The sequence below is a fragment of the Molothrus ater genome, chromosome 15 (assembly GCF_012460135.2).
Source record: "Molothrus ater isolate BHLD 08-10-18 breed brown headed cowbird chromosome 15, BPBGC_Mater_1.1, whole genome shotgun sequence".
Taxonomy (NCBI): domain Eukaryota; kingdom Metazoa; phylum Chordata; class Aves; order Passeriformes; family Icteridae; genus Molothrus; species Molothrus ater.
This window is the reverse complement of record NC_050492.2, coordinates 12,038,567-12,066,135: the sequence shown is the minus strand read 5'-3', so window position 1 is coordinate 12,066,135 and position 27,569 is coordinate 12,038,567. Positions and strand designations below refer to the sequence as shown.

The window sequence follows — 27,569 nt, the reverse complement described above, 5'->3', positions numbered from 1 at the left end:
TGTGCAACGGGGAAGCAAAAGCAAAGCAAGTTCTGCCAGGAGAGAGGCCCCAGCTCTTTGAGCTCCAGGCTTCCCCAGGCTGCCAGCTCACAGCTCAGCCAGCCCTCGCTGCTCTGCCCCAGCCCGTGTGCTCCCACACACTGCCCTGGCTCAGCAGCAGCCTCCCTGCTGGGCACGGTGCCCAGCACCCTTTGGAGTGGGGGTCCGCCTTCCTGAGTGCCCCCACAGCCCCCAGGCTCTGTGCTCTGCCCCCTCCAGCATTGCCATCCCCTCCTCTTCCAGGGGAAGATTTGCTCCCTGTGGAAATGCCCCTGGCCCATTTCCCCCCTTCCCCCTGCAAAGGGAGGCAAGGTGAGAGCCAGCATCCTGCATCCCCTTCTCCCTTCTGGGACTGCCCCACCTGCCTCCCCCAGCAGCAGCCCCAGGGGCCAGCAGCCAGCTCCTGGCACATGCCAGCACCTCCAGGGAAACATCCCAGGGGATGCTGAATCACTTCAGTGCCCACATCACCCTGCCTGCTACAGCGTCACCGAGCAGGACCCGCTGCTCAGCAGAAAGGCATTTTTCCTTGGCAAAACTCCATGCAAACACTGCCTCCAAGCTCCAGCACTGTCCAGGGCCACAGGGGGATTTTGTTATCTCGCTCCATCCTGGAGGAGGAATTTCTAACTTGAGAGTGTTGGAAATCCAGTTTAAATTAATTCTCCACCATTTTAATGCTTTAAAAAAATGTGACTTTTCCCTGCTTTACCTCTGCTGCCATTTAGCTCCATGTTTGTTGTTGTTATGAGCAAACCCATCTTTCCAAGGCCTTTCCTGGAAATGTTTGCCACAGGTTTGAAACTTCCCAGAAAATTCATACCAATAAAGGAAATCTCTGACTTGCCTCTGCTGCTCTTGACAAGGGGAAGGCAGAGGTGGGAACAGCAATCGTGTATGGTGGCATGGACGGGGAGAGGTGGTCCATGCTTTTCCTCGTGTTTTGCTCCAAACCAGGCTTCCTTCCCAAACCACTCCAATGTTTGTGGCTTCTCCCCTATTCCTCTCATAGCAAAGCTGCTCAGCTCTAATTCCTGATGCTGCTGGCCGTCCCCACATTGTCCCCAGGGAAGCAATTTTGGGGTGGAGCACAGGGGAGAGCAGAGCCAGGGCTGCTCCCACCCTGCACATCTGTAATGTCCTCCAGCCGCTGCTGCACTGTGCCAGCAAGGGAGGGAGAGAGGAAGAAAAACAGGAAAATAACTCTGGTTATTTGCCTCAAACTCTGCAACTCGAGAGGGGAAGACAGAGTTGATAGCTCAAAACAGAAATATGTTTTTTTTGGCTGGGCAAGGAATAAGTGTCTGCTCCCTTCCAGCACAACCAGAGCCAGTGGTTCCAGGGCAGGCGCTTCTGCTCCCCAGGGTCTGTATCCCAGTGCTAGGCTCCCTCCCCAAGGTGGGAGGTGTTTGCCCAAAGTCCTGCTTCACAGGGAACTCCTGCCCCTCTGGCCCCACCACCCAATGCAAACCCAAATCTGGATGTTGTGGATCAAGCCACACAGGGTTTCCAACAAACACTGCAGGGCTGGCTGCTCTTTTCCACACAGAAAATTGGATTTAAACAATTCCCACCAGCATCACCGTAGTGTTTCCCCACATCCTTCCTGATTCATGCAGTTCATTTTGTGACCTTCCTTGCTGTGAGTCACCAAGACGCCGTTTCAGCCCCAGGGCTCCTGCCACACTGACCCGGCACGAGGCTGGGGTGAGGGAAGTGGTGCCGGTCACCCGAGTGGGATAAAAACAGCCACAACCACTGTCAGAAAGTCCTGAGAGATCCTTCCCACCCACGGGGTCCAGACTGAGGTTTGCCCTCCTGGAGCGTGGGGCTGGGCTGCCAGTGAGCTTCCTGCTGGGCTCCAAGGCTGGGGAGAGCCCCAGGGACCTTGAGGCAAGGCAGGGCACGAGGTCAGAGCAGGGAGGGTTTCTGGAGAGGCTGCAAAGTATCCCAGATCCTGCAGAGCCAGACACCACCTGCAGTGTGGACAGAGCTGCACGACACACTCACATGAAGGATAAAGTCCATTTATTTCATAACAAAGGGCAGTACAAGAGCTTACATGATCCCTTGCCACTGGCTGGGCACAAACCTGCTCCTCCTGCTTTGCTTGCCCAGGTGAGGCACACACAGACTCCTCAGCAGGGCTGGAGTGCTGGGCAAACAGTGGGAGCTCTCACTATCACGAGAGTGGGGAGTGCAGCCAGCATGCAGACAGGAGGGCTGGCAGGAACTGCACACACTCCTCTGCCCCACAAGACACAGTGGAACCAAGAGTCCTGCAGGATTTTCCTACCATTTCTGCAGATAATGGGTAGAGGAGAAGCTGGTGCCAGCTGCACGTCTGCTGTGCAGCCAGCACAAGCTCTGTCACTGATGCTTTTAGCCAAGCACTAAATGCACAACCAGAAGCCACATCCATCTTGCTTTGACTCTTTTTTCCCCAGCCACCTTGACAGCTGGGACTCCAAAGAAGAAATAACTTTGTCAGGCATTTCCACTCCTTGCTGCTTGCCTGGGAGGAGACAGTGTCACCAGTGAAGGTGAGACCAGCCTGCCTCTCTCATGGAGTGAGGTATTTCCAGCTGCACGTGTCCACAAAGTCACACCTCTCCCCACTGCTGCCCACGCTGGCATTTCCCCCACAGCCCCCATGGGCTCAGTGGGCAAGATGAGCAGTGGGTACCCAGCAAGAGCCAGCTCCAGGAGCAGGTCTGGGCTGGCTCACCCCAGCTCCTGGCCAGGCTCCAGCTCTCAGGGTGCCCTGTGAAGGTGCCTGGCACAGGGTGCCATGGCAGCAGCCCCCAGCCCAGCGAGCTGGCCGTGCCCCCGTGCCCGTGGCTCACACGATGCCGTTGCGCGTGGGGTGTGTCCGCACTCGGTAGATGATGACGGCCGTGGCTGGGCACAGCAGCAGCGCTGTCATGATGAAGATGGTGGCCAGGATGATCAACACGATGACCCAGATATCCAGGATGTGCTTGGGGAGGTCGGTAGTTCTCGCGAGGTGAGGGAGGTCCATCCTGCAAGGAAAAGGCAGAGGGGAGGTGGGGCAGCCCCGTCCATCCCTCCCCAAGCCAGAGTCTCCCCCAGTCCCCTGCTGCTCTCTCCGGGGACACCCCTGTGGCCAGGTCCAGCTTTCACCTTGGGCTCCTTCGAGAGCCTTTGGTAAAGGTTCCTTCAATTACCTGCAGGATTTACGGCATGCTTTAAAGGCACTGGATAAAAGCCCAGGGAAAAACTTCCCTATTAATTGCTACTGTTTGTTACAGGAACTGATAAAGGGAAGCCACAACCGGGTGTCCCGCCGGTCACGGGGACACGGTGGGGTCGGCTCAGCCAGGAGCCTCCTCGTTTCTGGGGAACCTCGTGTGTGCGTCCCCCCCCATCCGCACCTCGTGCTGAGTCACGGATTTTCCATCAGCTGAAGGGGACGGAGGGGCCGGGGAGCGGGGACCCCCTCCCCGGCGACCGCGGCTGTGCCGCCGTCCTGCCCCGGCACCTCGGGGCTGGGGGACACGGTGCCGTGGGGAGAGGCGGCAGCTGCCGTGCCCTGTCTGTGCCCTGTCTGTGCCCTGCCCGTGCCCTGCCGTGCCCTTCTGTGCCCTTTCTGTGCCCTGCCTGCCCTGTGCCCTTCTGTGTCCTGCCCGTGCCCTTCGCGTCCCACCTGCCCGCATCCCCGTACCTGCGGCGCTGCCAGGCTCCGGCTCCCCTCCGAAGGCGGCTCCTGCTGCAGCTCCGGCGGCAGCGGTGGCAGCGGCGGATCCCGCCGGGAGGGAAAGAATCCCGCCGAGGAGAGAGAGACTCCGCCCGGCCCCGCCCGGCCCGGCCCGGCCCGGCCCGCGGGGGACGGCACGGGGGGAAGAAGGGGAAGGGGATAGGAGGAAGGGGAGGGAAGGAAGGAAGGAAAGGCAAAGCAAGGCAGGACGTTTTTTCTACACCAGGATAAATAAGAACGCACTCCACCTCATCCCACCCACAATGGGGTTCCACTGGGGGAGTGCCTCTGGAGCTGCGGGGACATTTCACTTCATGGTCCTTAACAAAGGGTCCTCCCTACCCTGTCCCCCTCCTGCCTCAGCAGGGCTCACAGGCACCCTCCTGCCCCCGAGGCCCAAGGCAGGAGCACCCAGAGCCTCCACAGCCACAGCGCGGTGCCCGCGGTGCCCAGGGTTCGGGCAGGGTGATTTACACACGGCCAGGGAGGGGACAGAGCTCAGCCCGCCGGCTGGGAAGGCTCTTTCTGCTGCCCAGTGGAATATTCCACTCCACTGGTGATGCTGAACGGCAAAAGCAAGATAGGATGCTCCGACTTTCCTTCTGGGACACAAGCTCAGTGTCAGTCACGGTGGGAGCCACACACTTCACCTTTCACTCCTGCCTTTTCCCAGGGAAAGCTTTGGGCTTCTGGTGGTGGAATGCCCTACCACATGCTCCTGTGAAAAACGCCAATCACTTGTTTTTAAAATTTTACAAGTTTAATAGTCATAAAATGGTTATAAAAATAGTAATACAATTAGAGTAATAATAATTTGGACAATTTGAATTAGGACAATATGAGACAACAGAAACGAAGAGTTACAGATGTCCGGGTACCTTGTTCTGGGCAGCACAAGGCCAAAAAAGGACATCCACTAACAAAGGATTAACCCTCAAAAGCAATAGCCGGTTCAATATTCATACATCCCATACATGATGCATAAATTCCATTCAAACAAAGGATTTGGTCTGGTCATCATCATTTTCTTCCTCCTAATCCTAATGGCATCTTCGATCCTGAGCGAGGAAGGAAGAAGTCAGTTTCTTCTGATAAGACAACAATCAATTCTTTTTCTCTGAAAGACTTAGGTATCCTGTGGCTGCTATCTGGTGTGAGTACCTCATTCCTTTCTTAAAAAAATATCCCACTTACACAGTTCCTATTTTAACTACAAAAGTTACCTTTTAACTACAAAACTACATTTATCATACTATTAAAATGTTAATACAGCACTACTAATCAATACAACAAAATACATATAGTAAATATCTGTGTAGAGCCATGTAATATGCACTTTTCACACTTCCAAGACACCCCTGTGCTCCAGGCCCTCCTGGACACGCAGCTCTGCGGGGAGCAGAGCACAGGCAGCCTCCTCCCTGCCCCTCCAGCTGCTGCAGGCGGATAAAACCGTGAGGTTTTTATCTGAGCAGTGGCACATCCTCATGGACAGGGCTTTCCTGTGGAGCAGAGGGCAGGGACTGAGTGCAGGCGCTGTGTGGGGATGGATCCCGGGGTGAGGGTGGGGGGTTCATGCCACAGGCCAGGCTGGCTCTGCCTTGTTTGGGCTCTCCAGAAGCACACTGGGAGGGGTTTGCTGATGCCAGCTCTGCCCTCAGCAGAGAATGAAGCAGTTGTAGTGTAGACACCAAGCTTCAGATCTCTTAAAGTCTGCTGATGTGTTTATTCTGCCTGCACACAGCAGAGCATCTGCAGACCTCGTGCTTTCCTGCTGATCCCCCGGCACAGGAATGTTCATTCTTGTGAGGATCCTGTCTTAGTGGAGGTGAGACTGAAGAGAAACCACCTTTGGGGTGTGAAACACCACCCTCTCTGCTCTGCTCTGCTCTGGTGAGAGCCACCTGAGCTGTGTCCAGCTCTGGACCCCAGCGTGACAAGGACACGGAGCTGCTGAGGTGACACCAGAGGAGGCCATGGAGATGTTCTGAAGGCTGAGCCCCTCTGCTCGGGAGCCAGGCTGGGAAAACTGGAGAAGGCTCTGGGAGACCTCAGAGCCCCTTCCAGTGCCTAAAGGGGCTCCAAGAGAGCTGGAGAGGGACTGGGGACAAGGGCTCGGAGCGATGGAACTGCTTCCCACTGCCAGAGGCAGGGACAGATGGGATACTGTGGAGAAATCCTTCGCTGTGAGGGTGGGGAGCGCTGGCACAGACCAGCTGAGGCTGCCCCATCCCCGGCAGGGTCCAAGGCCGGGTTGGAGAGGCTCCGGGACCAAGGAAGGTGTCGCTACCATGGCAGGGGTGACTCTGGGTGGCATTAAATGGCACTTGGTGGCAGTTGGTGGCCCTAGGTGGCACTGGGTGGCACTTAAGGGAGGCCACGCCCCCTTGCTACCCACGCCCCCTTGGTAGCCACGCGGTGTCACGTAGCCAGGCCGACGTGGTGACGTCAGGCGGCGGCGGCGCGGCGGAGCCCGCCCCCTCCCAAGATGGCGTCGCTGCTGCAATCGGAGCGGGTCCTGTACCTGGTGCGCGGCGAGAAGGAGCTGCGGGCGCCGCTGCCGCAGCTGTACTTCTGCCGCTACTGCAGCGAGCTCCGCTCACTCGAGTGCGTCTCGCACGAGGTAACGGCGGACCGGCCGCGCCGCACCCGCGCACCAGGCGGGACTGGGCGGGACCGGGCGGGACGGTGCTCTCTCTACGCGCAGCGATTGGGTCGCTCTCCTGCCTCTCACTCCTTTTCTCCTTTGGTATTGGTTGTTAGCGCGGCTGGCGGGTGGGCGCAGCTCTCCACGGAGCGCGCTGATTGGCCGCGAGTGATGGATGGGGCGGGGCTGAGTGTTGATTGGCTGTGCGCGCCTGTCTGTCGGCGGAGCTCGGGCTGTGATTGGCTGGGGCGAGCGCACAGGCACAGGGGCGGTTCCCCTCATGGGGGCCGAGACCCCCTAAACGGGCCCGGTCGGGGGAGCGGGGACCCCCACCCAGACCTCAGTGGGGCCCGACTGGGGCCGCGGCGACCCCTCACCCTCGTGGGGACCCCTCACCCTCGCAGGGACCCAACCCTTGGGTCTAGACCCCACCCTTCCCCACACCAATGCCCATCGGGCCCGGCCGACCCCCAGACCCACACCCCATGTCGATTTTTGCTGTGGAGGGCTGTGTGTGTTTTTTGCAGCTACGATTTTTGGTGTGGAGGGGGGGTTTGGCTTCGTAAATTGTCATATTAAAATCGCCGAGATTGGTTTTGATGGAAGAATGGGTGAATTAAGAAATTGTGATATATTTGGGAAGCCTTGAAGGAATGACTGTGCAGCCCAGATCTCAGAAAAAGCAGCTTTAATGAAATTAAGGTCTCTGAAGTGTGGATTTGTGACCTGGTTGTATCCGTCATGAATTCACTATGGTGTGAGCAGTGCTGTCATTGTGCGTGGCCATGCTTAATAATTAGTTTGAATTCCTCCTCAAGAATGGGGCCCCAGTCTTGCTGCTGTTGTTTTTATGGACAAAATTCACTGTGACAGCCGAGAGACACAAAGCATCTTCGGAAATATGCATATTCTGAAATATCTGACCAGTGTAACTGTGAGGACACAATAAATTTAGGTCTAAATAGAAAATAAAAATTAAAATTTTTGTTCAAGCTGAAAAATGAGATTCTGTTAACTGCTAAAGGTCAACACTCAGCTGATCTTTTCCCATTTACAAGGCAGAGTAGTTTAATCCATTCTGCCTAAAGATACCTTATAATTTATGTTATTAAAGATCAAAATCTGGCTGACATGGGCTAAGGTTTTGCATACCAAAAAAATGTCTCAAGCCTTCCCTGGCTTCACCCTGCTGTTGCAAGACACAAATCCTTGTTGGATCATGTGGCAGTTTGGGGCTTTTTGGACAAAGGTGTGCCAGATAATGTGTGTGATGTGGCTGTGTCTTTTTCAGGTTGACTCTCACTACTGCCCCAGCTGCCTGGAAAACATGCCTTCAGCTGAAGCCAAGCTGAAAAAGAACAGGTAAAGTTTCTTTGGGTTTTTTTTTCATCAAGTCTCCCTGTTTAAAACAGTCCCTTCCCATGCCTGTCTGAAACTCTTCCAAAATTACATGGCTGCTTGTTGTATTTGAGTCTGTTTTGGGGAATAAGTGTCTTTCCATGATTTATCAGGGAAAGTGTCTTTCCACGATGAACAGGGCTGTTCATGTTCATGACTTTTGGGATTTTTTTAATGACCTGGGCTCATAATACAGAGGTTTTTTAGTATCACTTTGTGTTTCTCACTGCTGCTGCTCTTATGCTGACTCCGAATCCCCCAAGTTCCCATCACAGCCTGTTGTCCCTCGCGCTGTTGCCTAGGAGTTAATGATCTGTTGTTTTAGTGCTGGGTTGCTGGGAGCATTTCTCTCAGCCTGGCACCCTTCTCAGAGCCCTGCCTTGTTGTTTGCAGGTGTGCCAACTGCTTTGACTGCCCTTGCTGCATGCACACCCTTTCCACACGGGCCACGAGCATCCCTGCGCCGCTGCCCGACGACCCGGCCAAGACCACCATGAAGAAAGCCTATTACCTGGCATGTGGCTTCTGCCGCTGGACTTCCCGGGATGTGGGCATGGCAGACAAGTCTGTTGGTAAGGGACAGTTCAAAGACACAAAACTGAGTGACAGCATGAGCCCAGTTTGTGTTTTGAAGGTAACAGGTAATCCAGTTAGTTCCAGCAAAGTTTGCCAGTTTCCAGCTTAGCACTGCTCTGTCGGCCAGGGCAAGTGGCTGCAAACTGAGGACATTTTCATGGGAAAAAGAAATCATTTCCCCAGGGTCTGGGGATCAGATCGAAGGTGGCGTTTGGGGCTCTAAGGACTTGAAGGGTCCTAGTTGCTGGCAGTTTTAGTTTTGGGGGAATCCAGCAAAGTTTGCAAATTTCTAGAATGGCAGACAAGTCTGTTGGTAAGGGACAGTTAAAAGACTGTCTTGGTGTCTGTTAAGGAAGGCAGGAGCCTCCCCTGAAATGGAGAATGAAAACCCTCCCCACCCCTCCGAATTACTATAAATTTTAAATTATAAGGAGCTCTCAGGCAAAAAAAATATGGGAGGAGGAAATAACAGATCTTTAATAGGGAAGAAAATAAAAGGATAAAATAAACAATCCAGTACACTAGAGCAACACTGACAGAGTCAGAACTCAGCCTTGACACCCTGTTGGTCAGGGTGTTGGTAGCAGTCCAGTTGGAAATGTGGCTGCAGCCCTCCTGGAGTGTCAGGGGTGGTTCTGCTGGAGCAGTGATCCTGTAGAAAGGTGTAGTCTTCCTCTGAAGATCCAGTGGAAGAAGAGGCAGCTGCTGTTCCTCTGAGAAATCCAGTGGAGAAGCTGTGCTGGTATTCCAAAATCTCCAGATTATATCTGGCTCTAGGAATGCTTGGCTCCTCCTTCTGGGCAGAACATCTCCCAATGGGATGCTGTAGTTCTTATCAGTCAGGCAGTGACATTCAATAGCCTGTTATCAACAGATGTCCCCTTCAGAGGGGAGGGGATCACTGATTGTGATCACTCAGAGAGAGATAAGGAAAACTGCCACTCCACAAAAGACAACTGCCATACAGATGGTAATAGAATACATCTTGCCTTGCAATCTGGAACAGACACAAAACTGAGTTACAGCATGAGCCCAGTCTGTGTTTTGAAGGTAACAGATAATCCAGTTAGCTCCAGACTTGTGCTATGGACTTGATATCTGGTAAGGATTGGAGTTGTAGTTGGAAATTCACAGGAAAACTCTTTGTTGCTGAAGACTCCTCTGAAGAGATGAGCTGAGTTAGTGGAATTGTGTGACCCACTTTCATGCCTGTGTTACCTGACTAGTGAGAAAACTGTCAAACTGTTTTAGTCAGTGCACTCTCCCCACTGCTGAGATCTTGTTTGTGTGCTTTCACAGGCTTTGAAGCTGCTCAGTCTGACAGCATAAACACCTAATTTATTTTCCATCACTTTTGTTCACTTAGACTTATTCCAGAGTTGCTAGTCAGTGTTTGAACTTGGCTTTTCTCTTCACAAGAGCACTAGAACAAAGCTTTCATCTAATTTTTTGGTACATGAGATGTACAGAAAATATCTGTCAGGTGGGGTTGGGTAGGCCAAGCAGATCCTCTGGCTTCTAGTGTTGATGTGACTGAAAATGGAGCTGAGGATGCAGAGACAGCAGCAGCCAGTTATAAGAGATGCACATATAAACACAAGTACCTGCTGCTGAAGTGACTCCTGGGTGTTGTCCTAAGTGTCTCTCAAGCAACATTTGTTTAAAAACACAATATAAAAGCTGTCAGAGCTCCTTCATTCCAAACCTACCTGTGCAACTCTTTCAGAGGTGAATATTTGTAAAGACATGAACTTAAACAATTGCAATGGTAGGTGTAGGAAAAATAGGGAATGCCATATTTTATAAATAACACCAAGATAGGTGAGTGTTGGGTGTGATTTCTGTGTGGCATCTGGAAACCTCCTGTGGACTTTGCTTTTTCTCTTCTCTTGTGCAGCGAGTGGGGGCTGGCAGGAGCCGGAGAATCCTCACACACAGAGGGTGAGTGAGTGGGAAAGCTGTGCTTGGGCTGAAATGCATCAGCCAGAAAGAACTGTTAGAGTGTCAGGCCCTCTCAATCGCTTTTTCTGCATCTATATAATCCTTCAGATACCAGTTCCAGTTCCTAATCTGCACCTTGAATGGAGGGAAGGCCTCTTAGAGGCTGCCCTGAGGATATCGCAGTATAAAATCTCCTTTTGAGAAGAAGCTCAGTTGAAATCAACCTATCTAATGGTGCTGTTAAGGTGAATGTGCTGCGTATGTATGTGAAAAAAAGCTGTTTTCCAATCAAAAGTGTGCCCAGGATCTGGAAAACACAACTGCACCTTTAACACCCTTCCCTTTTACCCGTTAGAGCTCCACTCTAAATGTGACCAGCCTCGGGGAGGGGGGAAAAGATGCTAAAGATGCTGTTTGCTCTGCCAATCCAAATTGCTCAGAGTTGGCCACATGGCATTACTCTATGCAGTCATAGCAAATTCATGGACAAAGTCTCAGTTGCTGAATTGCAAAGTGAGAATTGGACACTGCCCTCCAACACACATCATTCCCAGGAAGGGTCATTTTGTCTTAACATGTTAAGGTACACAGGCTTGCACAATACAGCTGGTACTAGGAACAGAGTGAAACAAGCAGCAGGAACCCCAGCTAGTTCACAAAGAAATGCTGCAGCTGAGGTGACAGTACTGCCTTTCCTCCCTCCAGATTAACAAACTGGTTGAGTACTACCAGCAGCTGGCTCAGAAGGAGAAGATCGAGCGGGACAGGAAGAAGCTGGTGCGACGCCGCAACTACGTTCCACTGGCCTTCTCGGTGAGCTGCTGTGCCATCCTCTCAGAGCAGCAAAAGGGATCCACAACAGCCTCAACCTGGAAAATTAGACAGTTGGTAGCATGATAGGGCTGCCCAACTTTGGCTAATTGAGGACAACATGAAGAAAATGAGGCTTTCTTTAGGGATGAATACTTTTACACTCATTACTGTGTATTACATTGCCACTCTCTCTGATAGTCCTCCCCAGCAGTGCCAGAAGGTTTATACTTGCCATGCCTAGGAATATGTTCTCCAGCAGTGAAGTGCAGTCCAACTGCAGCCACATTGCCAGTGGCAGCTCTTTCTCAGGACAGTTCATCCCACAGCTTAGTGACAGATAGATCAGCATTGTCTGACACTTCTCTGCATGAAATCTCTACTGAAGTTAACCTTAAGACTTGGTTGTGGCTTGAATGACTTGTTTATTGTACCTGGCAGGTAAATGCTCACTTTGTTTAGCTGAGTGACTGCATATGCTTGCTACTTCAATGAATTGTGCTTGCTCTGTGCCCTTGCTTGTGTCTTATGGCTGCATTTTTTGTCTCCGTTGCTACCTGCTGCTATTTTGGGGGCTCTCCACAGCAACACACTATACACGTAGTGGTAAGTCTTTTCACAGTTTCTGCTGGTGTTAAAGCTCTCATGGTACCAACTGAAGGGGAGTAACAGATCCTACACCATGCCTCAGAGCCTCTGGCTTAGGTGTGCCTAGAACAAACACAGGTGAAGCCTAACTCTTCAGAGGGTAACATTTGTTACAAAAATATTTTGTGTTAGTTTAGAAACAGGGCAGTGTCTTTGAGTAAGTAATGTACCCTTGAGAAGCAGTCCTTCACCAAACTAGGCTGAAACACAGCTGTCTGCTTGGCCAAGGCAGGTGGCACTAACATTAATCATCTCATCCTTGAAAAATCACCAGAGTAGGCTGATGCTCACATTTCTCATTTGGTGAGAATTCAGGTTTTGAGCCCTGCCCAGAGGAAGATGTCTGCCCCCAAGCACCCTGCGTACAGCTCAGCTGTAGAAAGCTGAGGAGTAGCTCAGCTATTGCTGGTGAAAGAGACTTGTAGGTAAGGAGGCTTGCAGGAGCTTTTGACAGCTTTCAGCTGCTTTAAGTAGTGCTACAGAGCCTTTCAGATGGATGCATAACCACATCAACCCACTGTTTTTGGCAGCTGAGCTCTCATTCTACACTACTTGACATGGAGTTGCTCTGAAGAGAATATCCAGGGAAGATGTGTCAGTAGTGCAGGCTGGTGATTTGTGGAAGGAGCAAAAAGCTTTATTAGCAGTAGCCACACACATCTGTCTTTCCCCATCTGCAGTGCAGTGGGAATTGTTTTCTCCTTGCTAACAGTTTAAGCAGAAAAATGTATCTTAGCAAGCGATGAATACCTTTTCCTTTTTGCTTTCCTTTGCTTGTACCCCCATGCTTGTCATGCAGCTCAAAGGATGAGTTTGCAGCAGGTTTTTGTGTCCCATCAGAGGCAGACCTGAGGGTGACAGTTCCTTTTTTCCTTGTAGGACAAATACAGCCTTGGAACGAGGCTGCAGCGCCAGAGGCCCGGAGCTCCCATCAGTGCCCTCGCTGGACTCTCGTGAGTCTCAGGGTCAGGGTTATGTTTGTGGGGAGCATTGGAGGGGTAGGCAAAGAGGAGTAAAGCAGCTCTAGAAAGATGATAGACAATTAGCAGATAGCAGTGAGAGGAGATTTCTCCTTCTGAGCACTGGAGAGATGTCAGATCCTCAGGCATCTCTGTCCAGCAGCTCCAAATGTTCTGCTTTCTCCCAAGAGGAGCAAGGGACTGCTCACACCCTTGTTGCAATTATTGTTGTGCAACCTCAGCTCTCACTGTCTTCTGGGCTATAATGCAGTTGCTGTCAGAGCACACATGCCCTATTTCATGACTGAGTTGCCCCTTATTTTGTTTCAGCCTGAAAGAAGGAGAAGACCACAAGGAGATCAAGATCGAGCCAGCTGATGCAGTGGAAGAAGTGGAGCCTCTTCCTGAAGATTACTACACAAGACCAATCAATCTGACAGAAGGTAAAACCTTAGTATTCTGTCACTTTTTGGCTTATATTTTGTAACATGGGCATTGCCTACAAGTCTGTGACATTTCGTCATGGCCCAAGTTCCTGGTCATTTTTATGCTGGGATTGAAATACTGGGAAATACTTGATTTTTTAAATGGTAACTTTGAATGCAGCCTCAGCTTCATGTTGTTCATGCAAAGGTCATGTTGTACATGGCTACAGAGCCAGAAGGCCTGAAAGGTTATTTAATTTTCTTACTGGCCTTAATTTCTGTGTGGATGGAGAAAAAAGCTGATATCCTTTTTCAAATAATAGCAGGAAATAAGGAAATAGCAGCTGCTGGGGATCTGGAACAGAAGTGGGCTGTTGAGTAACAATTGCGCATTGCTTTGACATCAGCTTGGAACAGCCTGTGTACACTTGCCAGTTCTTTAGCTGACTCATAAATTTAATCCATAAATACTGTAAATTGATCAGTAAGAGTTGATGTGAACAGGATAAACCAGCAGGTACAGGAGTGTTGTGGGCTTCCAGCTGAGGTAGCTCCAAGTGGAACGGATGATGTTGGTAGTTCTGCAGGCCTACGAAGTCTGCCAGTATCAATTAATTTATGAAAGGTTTATGGAAAGGAGTAGATCTTCTTGGTCTCCTTTTCTCATCAGGCTGTTGGCATTGTGAGTTTGATGCTGCTGAAGAAGACAGCTGCCAGGTGGCTCACTTGCCTCTTAGGTACTGAAACAGTGAGGAACCTGCATTTTGAGAGAAACCCATGGGAGGTTTTGGCTGCTGGGAGTTTCTTGCTTTGGGAACTGTTTTCTCTAATTCTATGTGTGAGTCTGAGTTATGCAAACTCCTTGCTAAGAAGCTGTGTATTGTACTCATGCAGCACCCAGCTGTGAGGGTAACAAGGATGTGAAACTCATTTGCTGTGGTGAGGGAAAGAACTGTGTTCTAGATGGTTAGAAAACTCTTGTTTCCATCCCAGTTCAGCTGTGAAAAAAGATGTGGGTACCTTGTTTCTCCTGGGCTAACACTGATGTTGCTCCCATGTTACTGTGCCCAGTCAGGGCAGCCCTTTATTCAGCTTTTGCTTTTCTATTTATTTCTAGAAATGTGATAGTTGCCAGTGCCTTCTGAATTACAAGGTGCAGGTGAAATTAAGTGTCTTAGAGATGGTGGCAGATCTCCACACAGTGTGAGGTGCATATGTAGTATCCATTTTCAGTTCCTGAGACATTTCTTTGTCTTGCTTTCTCTTGTGCTGCCAGTGACGACTCTGCGGCAGCGCCTGCTGCAGCCTGACTTCCAGCCCATCTGCGCTTCCCAGCTCTACCCACGTCACAAGCACCTGCTGATCAAACGCTCGCTGCGCTGCCGGGTAGGCAATTCCATCCTGAGCACTGCCCCTGCTACAGGAGCCTCCTCCAGCCAGGTCTCATGAGCTCTCAGAGGCCTGGAACACACCCAAGATAGTTCAGCTACCCTTGGAGTCATAAAAATCAGCAGGATGGCTTCTGTTGCAATGTTGGAAACAAAAAGTTTAATAAAAGGCAAAATAACAAACAGAGAAAAACTGAGCTAGGTGCAGGAGGTCTTTGCTCTTGGTAAAACACCTTACAAAAGAAATTAGTTTTTTTGTTTACTTCTTTTTCTAGTCAATTGCCCAGGCAGGACTTTTTGGCTTCTGTCTAATTAACTATCTTTAAGTTTGAGGTGAAGTCTCCTAGGCCTATGAGGTGGCTTTTTCACCTAATCAAAGAGAGAAACTTCTGAGCTTCTTTCCTTTTTAAGGAGGCAAAGGATAGTTTTGTCACTCCGTCAACAAAGAGCACACTCCTACATGCCCTTTCCAGGCTCCCAGCACTTGGGTGCTGGGAAATGGGCTCTGTGCTCCTCTTTCAAAAGAAATGGCTCAAATGCTTCTGATTGTTGAAAGTTCTCAGTCAAGTTAGTGGTAGCAGCATTAAGGGGGTGAGGGAGGCTGCCATGTCTCTGGTGTGATGACAGTTGTGAAGGGGCACAACACTGTCAAGGATGTATAAAGACACCAAGGTGGTTTGTGCTAGTGCCCTGTCTAGCCAAGAATACTACCAGTGCAGTTGAAATAAAAAAAAAAAATTGTTGTTACTAAGGACAAAAGTCAACAAGCAAAATATTAGGGAGAGGCAGTGCAGAATACTGAAGATGTCACTAGAGTGAAGGCAGGAAGATGGTATTTCAGAGAAGCATAGCAGAGATCTGTGAAGACAGGCAAGGGTTAAATCCAAGTTCTGCTGTTGGCTTTCTACATGGCCCTTACTACACTATTGGTTTTCTCAGTCATACAAGGATATTTATTTATCTAGTTCCTAAAGTAATTATTGTAAGTATTTAAGATGCAGGATGCTGAACAAATGCAGAGTATTTTCTCAGAAATAAGTAATCTCAGACTGATCCAGTATTTGAAGAGTAGCCTGTGAGGAGATCAGGATTTCTAGCTGCTTCATTTTTTAATGGATTCTGGAGCATAAGGCAGTTATTTGTGCTGCAGTCAGTGTCCAGGTGTTTTCAAGACTGGTTCAAAGTCTTGTGTTTCTGAGGTTGTGCTGGCAGTGCTGGATATGACATTTTGGAGTATCAATAGCTGAGCACATGGGTGGCTACAGGCACCCCAGATAGTTTTTGTGTGCTGTGCTGGATGTCATGGCTAGTGACACAGCACTTGTGGCTCTGATTCTTCAGTGTGTGACTGCACACTGTCTTTGGTACTGACTTAAATACCTTTCTCTCTAGAAATGTGAACATAACCTGAGCAAACCAGAATTCAATCCAACCTCTATCAAATTCAAGATCCAGCTGGTTGCTGTGTAAGTAAGAAATGGGGACTGGGGACAACAACTCCCTGTTCATGCTTAGTTAATGCCTTCTATTTTAATTTCCTTTGACCTCTTGTGGGATTGTGTCATCCCTTAGGATGGTGTAATCACCTTTTTAAATATATTTAGCTTATCTGTAATAGGTTTGCTTGCTGATCTACTAAAGATTTCAGCAGTTTGACAAAAACACTTCATGCTGTGCCAGTCCCAGACTGCAGCAGGGTTTTGTAGGGTTAGGGTTATAGAGCAAAAGGACACTTCATTTTTCCTTTTAGGAAAGCTCTAATAGCTTTACAGACAGCAACACAGTCCCTCACAGTCATTTGCTCTGTTGTTTTGTAGTAACTACATCCCTGAAGTGAGAATCATGTCTATTCCCAACCTGCGCTACATGAAGGTCAGTAGCTTTTCCAGAAATGTCTTAGGCTGAGACATAGCCAGGAGCTGTGAATGTGGGATCTTTCTGGAAGATGACATGGTGTGATGATTGTTTCCTGAGGGCTCCACTCACTCCATTTAGAGGGTACAGGGTTTAAAGGAGTGGCCAGAGTAACTCTGCATGTACTTGTCACTGCAGCAGCAGATTGCTGTGCAGTGTGACATCATCACTTGCCAATGTCTGAAGAATAAAGGGTGTGGAACTGAGATCTCAGCTAGACTCCCAAGATACATATTTCTTATATTAAGAGTTTTGCATGGTATTGATGCCTTTTTTATGGACGGGGGCAGTCACTGTCCATCCATTGAGAGGATGTGATGCAATTTTGGAATGTGTTGAGTCAGAGAAGATGGAGGTGCTTACAGTAACAATGATTTTTAGCACAATTGCTTCTTGAACTGTGATTCCTGAATCTCCACAGGAGAGCCAAGTCCTTCTGACTCTGACTAACCCTGTGGAGAACGTCACACATGTCACATTGCTGGAGTGTGAGGAGGGAGACCCTGATAACATCAACAGCACTGCCAAGGTATTGATTGTACCCTCCTGCTGGGTAAGCCCATGGGTTTACCACTCCCATTTGTCCTTCCACAGGACACACTTTTCATATGTACTTCAACCCCTGCTAACTGTGCTGCATTTCCCTCCTTGGAGCATAAATTACTGTCACCAATATAAACAGCAGCTCATTAAGTATTTTGAAATTTTGGCTGTTCCTTGAGATCCAAAACCCAAGGGAGAAATTTATTATTTCACTGGCAGGGTGGTAATCAGGTGGTCCTAGAGCAGAGAAAAGCTGTGGATGAGTCAGTTTTCTGTTAAGCTGCAGTGAAGCAGACCTCAGAAGAGGAGAGCCCTCCTGCTTGCACTGCTAAAAGGCTTCTTTCTCTCCCTGCTCTGTTTCAGGTGGCAGTTCCTCCTAAGGAGCTTATTCTGGCTGGCAAAGATGCTGCAGCAGAATATGATGAGCTGGCAGAGCCTCAAGACTTCCAGGATGATCCTGAGTGAGTGTCCTGTGGGGATCCTCTCCCTTAAAAACTCGGCTCTTTGAGTAACTCCCTCTCCTCCTGTCTGTCTTCAGTGTGGTTTGAGTTCCTCTGAGAGCATTGTTCCTCTTGGAACAATGCTTTGAGAACTTGGCTGACCCAGTGTTCCTGTGTGTTCTGCCCTGCAGCATTATTGCCTTTAGAAAAGCCAATAAGGTGGGAGTTTTCATCAAGGTCACCCCACAGAAAGAAGAGGGCGAGGTGACCGTGAGTTTCAAGATGAAGCATGAGTTCAAAAACCTCACTGCTCCCATCAGGCCCAACGAGGATGGTGACCACACCTCGGAGGTGATCTGGCTCACCCACCACGTGGAGCTCAGCCTGGGGCCCGTGCTCCCCTAGCGCCTCCCAGCGCCTGCTCCCGACGGCTGGATGGACTGGCACCCTGAGAAAGCACCTCTGAAAGGTTCTCCAGAGCTCCTCTGTGATGTGTGGGTGTGCCACGGGCCCGGCCAGCTGCCAGGAGGGGGCTGAGCTGCCGTGGTTTGGGCTGGTTTGTTCTCTCCCCCCTTGTGTAGTGCCCACTAACCACCACTCCACTTCCCCTCACTGCCCCAGGCTAGAGTAACTTGCAGCACGACTTAGAGCACAGAAAAAGATCTCCCTCCAGGTTTGCACTGAATTGGGCTTTATCTAGAGATGATTAGGGCTGAATTTGGATTTATCAGCAGAAAAGTAGGCATGCTGTTTTTTTCTCAGCCCACAAACCTGATGTTACATACCCAATAATGAACAACTTCTCTTTCACACAGAGCAATGCCCTTCCCAAACAAACATTTTAAGGAGTGTCCCTGCCTTCTGCATTCTGGCAAGTTACTGCCAGCAGCATGATCTTTTAGTTTGGTTTTCTGCTCCCTCATAGGATACCTCAACTGTGGGGGCTGGGCCACAGAGCCCTACCCTTCTGGCATATGTAGCTTGCTTAGCCAAGGTGGCAGATGTTTTTTCACAAAGGAGTTGATCAGTTTGCCTTTAAACTTTAAACATAGTGTACTGTAGTGTTCATGGATCTGACTGGCAACCAAGCCTGCTGCATCTCAGCTGGATGTGGCAGCAGGATGTGCTTCAAGCTGAGAATTCAGGTGCTGCTGCAGCTCTCAGAATGCTCTGGAGAGGCAAAGATGCTCCAGAGAGGCTCCCTGGCAGACCTCAGCTCAGTAAATGTTGTGTTGCTAGGGGTTGTAGCAATGAGGGTATGAAACCTGGAGAGTTAAGATTAGTTCTGGTAATTATAAAGCTACAGTGGTGATTTGGGTTCATAATCTTTGTTTTTCCAGTTAGGGCGGGTGGGAGGGAGGTGTAAAGGTGGAAACTCATTATGTGTTAATGACACACACTGTACCAGAAGGTCATTTACCCAGGGTATAATTTGGCTGCAGTCCAAGCTAAAATGGGTGATTAAGAGCTGTGTATCCAGGAGACTGAATTACTGAGAAGTGCATGGCTGGTGCAGGCAGGTGAGATGGCTCTTCCTGCAGAGCATTCCCACTTCAGACCTTGACCTTTGTTAAACATTTCTGAGGGGCTTTGACACCCTGCTGTGCTGGGAAAGGCTTGAACACCAGCCAGCCATGGCCCTGTCATGATGCTTGTGCCATGGCTCTGCCAATCCTCTGCATGGAGGGGCAGGATGAGGCTGCCTGCTCCCTGGGGGGGTGGTGCAGCACCCCAAAACATCTCCCTTAGCTCAAGGAACCTGCTGTGGTGTGCTGGGGGGCTCACAGCCCTGCTCCTGCAGCAGGTCTCAAAGCAGCGAGGCATCACGTTTACAGCTCTGTGTAGGTGACACACAGATGTACAGCATGAGTTTGAGACTTGTAGTTAGTAGTTAATGTGTAGTGCTAGTGCCTGCTGTGGCTTTCCCTGTCCGGATAACAAAGCACTTCACCTCTGGCCACAACTTCTCCTGTTCAGTAGCCAAAACAGCTGCTGCACTTTGACAGCACCACAGAAAGACCTCCCAGGACCCAAGCCTGGAGCTGTGCCTGGGGCTGGGGTTTGCTGCAGGCAACGTGACCTAGGCTCTTCTCACTACAAACAAAAGGTGCACTGGGCTGTGGCGCTCTGAGCTCGGCGAGCTGCTCTCCCCTCTCTGCAGGTGCTGTAGGCCATAGGAAAGGTATTGCCGTGTCCCTGCCTCTGTCCCTTCTCCCCGACAGGCGCCTGTTGCCTTGTGCTTGACGTCGTGTAGTGACCTTCAATAAACCACACGTGGCTCTCGGATTCTGTGCGCTGGCTCTTATTCCAAAACACTCATTATTTAAACAGCACAAAAGGCGGAGCTCCCCCCGCTTTTCCCAATGGTCTCGTCCCCGTGCTCCCCCGCTCGTTGCGCGTGGTCTCGCCCGTCGAGCCGTGCCTGGAGCGCCCCCTGCCGCTGTGACGTCACCGCTCCCGCAGCCCGCCTTTTCCGTCACAGCGCTGGTGGAAGTGGCGTCACTTCCGGCCGCCGCCTGCCGGTAGCGGAGCGGGGCCGCCATGTCCACATCGCTGGGCTCCAACACCTACAACCGGCAGAACTGGGAGGATGCGGTGAGCGGGGCGGCCGCGAGGGGCCGGGGCAGCCGGGAGGGGCGGGCCTGGGCCGGCGGGGCCCTGCTCCGCCACGGGAGCGCGGGGGGCGGCAAGGCCGCGAGGCGGGCGGAGTGCGGGGAGGCGGCCCCCTGCCCTGGGGACGCGCTGCCCTCCCTGGGGACCCGCTGCCCTCCCTGGGGACCCGCTGCTTTCCCTGGGGACCCGCCACCTGCGGCTGAGCCGCCCCGGGGGGATGTGCCGCGGTTCCCCGGCTCTCCCTGCGGCCCAAAGGGAACGAGCTGCCCGCCGCTCCTTCCCCCGCGCCGCCGTGAGGGGCTGGAGCAGCTGCGGGGCTGAGCTGGGCCTCTCGGGTGCCCCTGGCCGCGTCCCTTCCAGCTGAAGCCTCCCCAGAGTGGGCCCAGTGCAGACAATCGCTGCTGAGGGATAACGGGGGCGGTGTCACCTGCTGCAGTCCTGACACTGCAGGTTCTGACAGGGCACTGACAGGTTCACAACGCAAGAATACGATTTTTCTCAAGAATACACTTTTTATTCGGTTATTCTAAGTTTTATTCCAAGCTCCAATAGCGACCAGATTATGATTCTGTAGTAATTTGGGCCAGGGTCGTGGCTTGCAGGTCTCCCAGTGTCTCTGAATCCATTTGCATTTTTTAATTTGTCTGATGAGTTAAACTAGATAATTTTTCAGAGTGTGACTTGAATGCTGTTGTGATGGCAGAGCTTGTTACAAATTCCTAATTTTCTTCTTGCTTGATTCAGGACTTCCCTATCCTGTGCCAGACGTGTCTTGGAGAAAATCCCTACATTCGGATGGTAGGTGCCTGTTGGGCCCTGCAGCCCTTCCTCTCTCTATGGTGGCCCTAAAACTGTGGGTTTGGGGACTGAAATAAGGCTGGGTACAGGAGGAGGTGCTGAAATGAGCACACACTCCTGAACAGCTGGTTCTGCACAACAGGATCTGGTTCCAGCTGTTGTTGGTGTGTAATATCACAGTTAGGGGTGTGATTTAAGAACAAATCAATCACAGAGAAGAGAAGATGATCCAGTCCAGTGTCTGGAGTGCAGGAAATGGTAGAAAATGAAATTTTAGTATTGGCAAGGTCCAACATGGAGAGCTGTGAACTGCTCAAATTCTAATTAGTGCAATTTCTAAAATGCGACAAACATGCACCTCTAAAATTAAGTTAAAGGTGATTTATGAAGGTTAAATTCCTGTTTGTTTGCCTAGGTTTGCTCTGTGCAGGGTGAGTCACCCCACGTTCTGTTGCTTTTCTCTGCCTGGCCTGGTTGCCCTATGACCTACATTGACATTACCTCCACATTCGTGTTCCACAAATTTTCTGAGAGATTGGTTTGTTCTTATAACCCTAATGTTACTATAGGGGATATTTCAAAACCTGTTTGTTTCCATGGGTTATTTAATGTAACATCATCTTTCCTTAAAAAGAGCTGATAATGTTCCTTTTCATTCTCACCTTTCATCAGTACAGGAGGTGGGACTTAAAGTACTCTGTGACTTGAAAGTTTCTAAACCAAGAGTGTATTGAAAGTATTTAGGATTTATATTTTTTGTCCTGCGTACTTTCCAAGGTGTAAGCCAAACACGTAGGGATGAGTGAGTCTAAATGAAGCATAAATATGAAAAAACCCACTGTGTTACCATATCAATTATATGTTTCATGTTTTACTTTTTTTTTTTTTTTATATTTCAGACCAAAGAAAAATATGGAAAAGAATGCAAGGTATGTTTGTGTGTTTTGAAGAAATATTGTCAAAATTGGTGCAGATCTAAGAACAATCCATTTTAATGATTAAAAACTGTCAGCTTCAGAAGAGTGCTTATCTGGGTTAACTTAAAATATTTATGTAACTACTTAAATTTTTAGGTCGGTCTACTGTGCTTGTTAGACAGAGTCAGTTCTAAAATAGTAAAATTATTGAGCAAATCCTGAGTCTGTGTAAACAAATCTTCATGTTTATTAGAATGAGGTTTTGCAAATACTATTGTACTATATGTGAAGTTATCGCAGGATTTTAAATGATCCATGTTTTCTTGGGTGAGTTTGTTATTTTTACTGAGAAGTGCAAAATACCTGGAGTTTGGGTTTTACTGTATGTTATTCATGGCTATTTGATGATTTGTGTTGGCTGTCCAAGAAATAAGCCACAATTATTTCCAAGAGCAAGAAATGCTCAGAGTTGCCTGGACTGAGGAAAATTAAAGGAGGTTTTTGACCTTTTATCAGTTTTCATGTGAGGTGGAGAAAAGGTATAATTTGGAGTCTGCACATACTGAGATTGTATTGTGTACTCAAGCTGTGCCTGCAGAGGAAGCAAATGCATCATTCCATGAGATAAGAGGGAGCATCACTCTTCTGCACCAAAGCTCTCATAACCTCCTCCAGGTTGCTGCTGTGCTGGTGCCTGATGTACCCATCATTGTAATTCATCTCTAGAAGCTCCACACTGACATCACCTGGAATCAAAGAGAATTTATGTATCTTTGAGTAGATCTGCATTTAAATAAATAAATGCAATAAATAAAAAGAAAAACAGCAAAAAAAAAAAAAAAAAACAAACCAACAACAAGAAACAAACCAGCTTCCCTAACACTTATTCCTGTCAAAGTAAAACCCCAATTAGAAATGAGTTTTTCCTCAGCTCTGAGTCTTAGCTTTAGGACAAAGAAGTTGTATTTATGGTCTGGAGAAGCTGGATGAGTTTGGAGTGTGTTTCCATGCCAGAAGCAGACAGTAGCTGTGTGCAGGGTGAACCAAGTGCCACCTTTGTGTCCCAGATTTGTGCCAGGCCCTTCACGGTGTTCCGCTGGTGCCCCGGCGTGCGGATGCGCTTCAAGAAGACAGAAGTGTGCCAGACCTGCAGCAAGCTGAAGAATGTCTGTCAGACCTGCCTGCTCGACCTGGAATATGGTGTGTACCCAAAAACCTCATCCAGGACAGGGAGCTGCCCTCTGAAATGGGAGCTGATGAAATCACTTTAAATGTGTGCATGTTATTGGCACTGCACAGTCTTTGAGAAGAACAGCTCTTGTCTCTTCAGGGCAAAGTGTTTACCCTGAGTAGCAGATGATTTACCTCTGGTCACTGCAGATTGCAGAAATCACTATTTCTGCTCTTTCAGCTTATTCTTCATATGGATTGGTTGGGGTTTTTTGTTTCATTTTAGGTTTGCCTATCCAAGTCCGGGATGCAGGACTCTCCCTTAAGGATGAAATGCCTAAATCTGACGTCAACAAAGAGTACTACACCCAGAACATGGAGCGAGAGGTGAGTGTAGCTAGCCATGATCCTGCTTTTTGGGTGCCTGTGTGTGTGTGGGGAAGAAGGGGCAGCAGTGACCTAGCTTCTCTTAAAACCACTTGCTTGCTCTTATTCTGTGCATTAGTGTTCAGTGCTGATACACTCATAATTATTTGTGTTCTGCCTGCTTTTAGATAGCCAATTCTGATGGCACCAGACCAGTTGGTGCACTAGGAAAAGCTACTTCTACCAGTGACATGCTGCTGAAGCTGGCCCGAACCACTCCATACTACAAACGCAACCGTCCTCACATCTGTTCCTTCTGGGTAAAAGGAGAGTGCAAGAGAGGAGAGGAGTGTCCCTACAGGTACAGACACAGCTTGGACAGTCCATCTCTTCACCATGGTCAGATGCAGCTTCCCTTGGAGATGCTGCAGTGGGCATGAGACACTACAGTGATTTGGGTCAAGGCAACACTTGCATCCAGTGCCAGCAAATGAATCTCTGTGGTGGCAAGTTGGTTTGTGAGAAGTTGGCTGTGTCCTTTGCCAAAGCAGTGACTGCAGCTCTTCTCTTGTGTAGTCAATTTTTCCCTTTTGTGGCGTCAGTCCCCTCAAGCAGGGATCTTTGTATTTGAACAAGAGGCTGTTTCAAACCCAGCTCTTGTGTTTTGTAGTGCTGAGTGTTGAGCTGTCAGAAGCACCATTCATTCAGAACTTGACGCAGTCCTGGCTGCAGTTGAAGTCTTCAGGGCTTTGTTCCATTTTGGCATGTTTATGTGGACAGGGTTAAGGATATAATTGACCCGAGGCTTTGAGAAGGGAAACTGGCAGCTACAGTAATTTTAATCCATTCAGTCATCCCTGATGTTATAAAGTGCTTTGTTTGCTGAACCTTAGACATGAGAAACCTACAGATCCAGATGATCCTCTGGCTGACCAGAACATCAAGGATCGTTACTATGGAATTAATGATCCTGTGGCTGACAAACTTCTGAAACGAGCATCAACCATGCCTCGTCTAGATCCTCCTGAAGACAAGACTATTACTACACTGTATGTTGGAGGGCTTGGAGATACCATCACTGAATCAGATCTCAGGTGTGTTGGTGAATCTGTATTGCCCTTGCCTTTTTGTTTGACACTTTGATAATGGCTCTTCAAGTGAGGAACAAAAATAAATCTGGATTTCAGTTTTTTTTTAATGGGGAACTGGTTGGTGGGCAAGTGCAGAGGAGTGCCAGCTTGTTGGAGAACAAGAAGGAGCATTTCAAATGCTTTGATTAAAATTTATCTCTTTTAAGATGAGTCATCCCTTTGTGCTGTTGGGGATACTGCGGAACCCTTTTTACAAGGAGTTCCTGTATCTAGCTAGCTACTGAGAGAAGCTGCTGCAGAGCTTTAATTGCTCCATAATTGCATGGAGGGCCAATTATGATTAACTGATTGATTATTGATTTCTAATGATTAGTTTCAACTGGAAATGGAGAAGATGAAGTTTCTGAGCATGCCTATCTCACCTGCTCTGTACCCTGTGAGTAGGAGGAGTGGGGAATCATAATAATTTTTTTTGGTCCTGTACAGAAATCACTTCTACCAGTTTGGGGAGATCCGGACGATCACGGTGGTGCAGAGGCAGCAATGTGCTTTCATCCAGTTTGCCACCAGGCAGGCTGCAGAGGTGGCTGCTGAGAAATCCTTCAACAAACTCATCGTCAACGGCCGCAGGCTCAACGTCAAATGGGGAAGGTAAGGGTTGGGGAAGGAAGCCTGGAGGATTTGTAAGTTCTTCTCTCAGTTTACAGACTTGACTGGCAGGATTGGGTATGTTGCAGAAGTTGATACTTGTTTGGTAAATAGTTGGGGTCCTCTTGTATTTTTTTTTTTACAATGGGATCTGGCTTGGAGATGACACAAGTAGCATAGGGGATTTCTTGGCTGAGGATTATGGATGAGTTTTGGTAGCTTTGCTCCTAGTCCATCTCCTGTAAACACTGTTTGCAAACTTGGTACCATCTGTCTGATGTTCTGTGAGTTTTTCATCTTTGCCCTGAAGAAACTGATCTGGAATAGATAATGCGAAGCCACTCTGGTGTAAATATCTCCTTAGCCTGCTTTTCTCATCCTTGTTCTCAAACTTTTGTTCGTTTTTCAGGTCCCAGGCAGCAAGAGGAAAAGAAAAGGACAAGGAAGGCACTACAGAATCGGGGATAAAGCTGGAGCCAGTTCCAGGACTTCCTGGAGGTAAGGGAGTTGTATCCATCTCTGAAACACTTAATGCTGACCCACTTCCATGAGTGAGACTGGAAGTTAAACTTCCAGGAGCAGTTACAGTTCAGGATGTTAGAGGCTGTGGTGAGCCCAGAGCAGTTACAGTAGGTTTGCAGCAGATCCAGCTGGATGGGAGATGAGCTGTGTCAACAGATCCTTGATGAAAAGAGAGCTCTTTATGTGATGAGTGAAAAGTTAAAGCTGACTTCAACTTACTTAGCTCACAGATACTTGCAACCCATGCTTTTAATGTCCAGTGAGTGTTGTATGATGGACAAAGCAAAGCTGGTTTCAGATGGAGGAATTTGGTGACTGGGATTTCAGGGCAGTTCAGCTTCTCACTCCAGTTCATACATGCAATAGTAGCAAGAGTTTGCCCTTGTGAAAGTGTGTGTTGTGCTCCATCTCTGAAGGCAGACACCTCTGCTTGTCTTGCCTGAGAGATTTTCATAACCATATGTACTTTTTCTGCAGCCCTCCCCCCTCCTCCAGCTGCAGAAGAGGAGGCTTCTGCAAATTACTTCAATCTACCTCCAAGTGGCCCTTCAGCTGTGGTGAACATTGCCCTGCCACCTCCTCCTGGCATCGCTCCACCGCCGCCTCCAGGTACCTGTGCTTCCCCCTCAAGAGGGGGTGTGAAATTCACTGTTAGACAGTCTCTTCCTCCTTGCCAGGCCATGCTGCCCTACTGATGCATGCCCTGAGCTGATTTTCCTCGTCCCTGATCACACAGTGTAAACGGATGAGCTAAACTGAGCTGTCAGCACAGTTTAATTAAACTGAGCTGCCTGTTGTGGTTGGTATTTGCTTGCAAATTCCCAGGCATGTTGGAGATCACTGTTACTGGTACTGAGACCTACTCAGTGCTTTTGCTGGCTGTGTAAATGCCACATTAACCCAAACTTCAAAGGGTAATTTTGCAGATGGTTGAATGCTGGCATGTCCTTGGCTCTCTATATATCTCTCCAGAGATACTTTTTTTCTTTTTAATGGAATTTTGGACTCTCACAGATGCATTTGCTCTGCTCTGTGGTTGAGTAGAAAGGATTTAGATGGATATTAGAGACACCTGCCCAGTCCCCCTACCAGCTTTTATTTGTAAGGATGTGTGTTGGGTAGGGATTGGCCCTAGTTGTACTGAAAAGAGGGGCAGGAGTTCAGGGAGATGGGAGATGTGCACATTTGTGGGGCACAGCTGTCAGCCAGCTGTGGTATCAGCACTTTGAAGCATCAGTACACACACATCAGGTTTTCTATTGCTTTGCCTGAAGCTGCCAACTTTTGTTTCTGCAGGTTTTGGACCACACATGTTCCATGCCATGGGGCCCCCACCTCCCTTCATGAGAGCCCCAGGCCCCATCCACTACCCATCCCAGGATCCCCAGAGGATGGGTGCCCACGCAGGAAAGCACAGCAGCCCCTAGCACGTCCTGCCACTCTCATCCTTGAAGTAAATGTTATTTTCTAGTTACCATGGTAGCACCATATGTTGAGCTGTGGGTGAGCTAGAGATGCCTTATTTCCCTGCTTGCAGCCACAGGGCAAGCTCAGCTCCGTGTCTCCACTTGTAATCGGGTTCTTGATATGTTCCAGGTCTTTCTGTTAGTGTGGGGGGTGGGTGGGGGACAGACAGAAGGGCTGTCAGGGGTCTGTGGGTCTGGGGTACCAGAATTACAGTGCTATCTGTGTATCCCATTGGCACACTTTTGAAATAAACTTCTGGAAAAACAAAACCAAACCCTTTTCAAGCCATTTGATATCCTCGGTCGGAATGTTATGGACTGTTAAAATGTAACCAGAGACACTTTTCTGTCAGGTAACTAATGATGTATTATTCTAATGAGGTATTAAACCAGGACTGAATAAGAGTTGAAAAACGAGTTCATCAGACCTGCCAAACCCATGGCTTGGCCTTACCACTATATAGAATTTTCCTCTCTCTTTTTTCCTGACTTCTTGATTAAAAAAAGACAAGAAAACAAAGCAGAAGAGGTG

The 27,569-nt window shown here is 49.1% G+C and overlaps 3 protein-coding genes across 4 annotated transcripts; 2 read left to right on the top strand and 1 right to left on the bottom strand.

Annotated features, from left to right (window-relative positions):
• Window positions 1-2,056: 2,056 nt before the first annotated feature.
• Window positions 2,057-3,853, bottom strand: SMIM3 (small integral membrane protein 3). Its single transcript, XM_036391765.2, has 2 exons — window positions 3,725-3,853; window positions 2,057-3,062 (listed from the first exon to the last, which is right to left on the bottom strand). The coding sequence occupies exon 2, from the start codon at window positions 3,059-3,061 to the stop codon at window positions 2,882-2,884; it is 180 nt and encodes a 59-aa protein (XP_036247658.1). The 5' UTR covers window position 3,062; window positions 3,725-3,853; the 3' UTR covers window positions 2,057-2,881.
• A 2,354-nt stretch (window positions 3,854-6,207) lies between these two features.
• Window positions 6,208-19,732, top strand: DCTN4 (dynactin subunit 4). Of its 2 annotated transcripts, XM_036391489.1 has the most exons (14): window positions 6,208-6,380; window positions 7,696-7,766; window positions 8,196-8,374; window positions 10,276-10,319; window positions 11,025-11,132; window positions 11,715-11,735; window positions 12,657-12,730; window positions 13,067-13,179; window positions 14,438-14,547; window positions 15,942-16,015; window positions 16,367-16,421; window positions 16,885-16,992; window positions 17,370-17,467; window positions 17,638-19,732. In XM_036391489.1, exons 1-14 carry the CDS (start codon window positions 6,246-6,248, stop codon window positions 17,849-17,851), a joined length of 1,404 nt encoding a protein of 467 aa, XP_036247382.1. In that variant the 5' UTR covers window positions 6,208-6,245; the 3' UTR covers window positions 17,852-19,732. The 2 variants fall into 2 exon arrangements, with proteins under 2 accessions (XP_036247382.1, XP_036247383.1); XM_036391490.1 differs by lacking the exon at window positions 11,715-11,735.
• A 203-nt stretch (window positions 19,733-19,935) lies between these two features.
• RBM22 (RNA binding motif protein 22) lies at window positions 19,936-27,312 on the top strand. Its single transcript, XM_036391491.1, has 11 exons — window positions 19,936-20,041; window positions 20,804-20,857; window positions 21,757-21,786; window positions 22,842-22,974; window positions 23,231-23,331; window positions 23,499-23,671; window positions 24,204-24,404; window positions 24,888-25,052; window positions 25,459-25,547; window positions 26,049-26,180; window positions 26,868-27,312. The coding sequence occupies exons 1-11, from the start codon at window positions 19,988-19,990 to the stop codon at window positions 26,996-26,998; spliced, it is 1,263 nt and encodes a 420-aa protein (XP_036247384.1). The 5' UTR covers window positions 19,936-19,987; the 3' UTR covers window positions 26,999-27,312.
• The last annotated feature ends 257 nt before the right edge of the window (window positions 27,313-27,569 follow it).

Bases quoted from the DNA above. Each gene is read 5' to 3' on its own strand.
- DCTN4 (XM_036391489.1), top strand. From the start codon at position 6,246: ATGGCGTCGCTGCTGCAATCGGAGCGGGTCCTGTACCTGGTGCGCGGC. The intron at 13,180-14,437 runs GTAAAACCTTAG...TTGTGCTGCCAG, and splicing joins ACCAATCAATCTGACAGAAG to TGACGACTCTGCGGCAGCGC. The intron at 16,016-16,366 runs GTAAGTAAGAAA...GTTGTTTTGTAG, and splicing joins AAGATCCAGCTGGTTGCTGT to TAACTACATCCCTGAAGTGA.
- RBM22 (XM_036391491.1), top strand. From the start codon at position 19,988: ATGTCCACATCGCTGGGCTCCAACACCTACAACCGGCAGAACTGGGAG. The intron at 21,787-22,841 runs GTATGTTTGTGT...TTTGTGTCCCAG, and splicing joins AATATGGAAAAGAATGCAAG to ATTTGTGCCAGGCCCTTCAC. The intron at 25,053-25,458 runs GTAAGGGTTGGG...TTCGTTTTTCAG, and splicing joins CTCAACGTCAAATGGGGAAG to GTCCCAGGCAGCAAGAGGAA.
- SMIM3 (XM_036391765.2), bottom strand. From the start codon at position 3,061: ATGGACCTCCCTCACCTCGCGAGAACTACCGACCTCCCCAAGCACATC.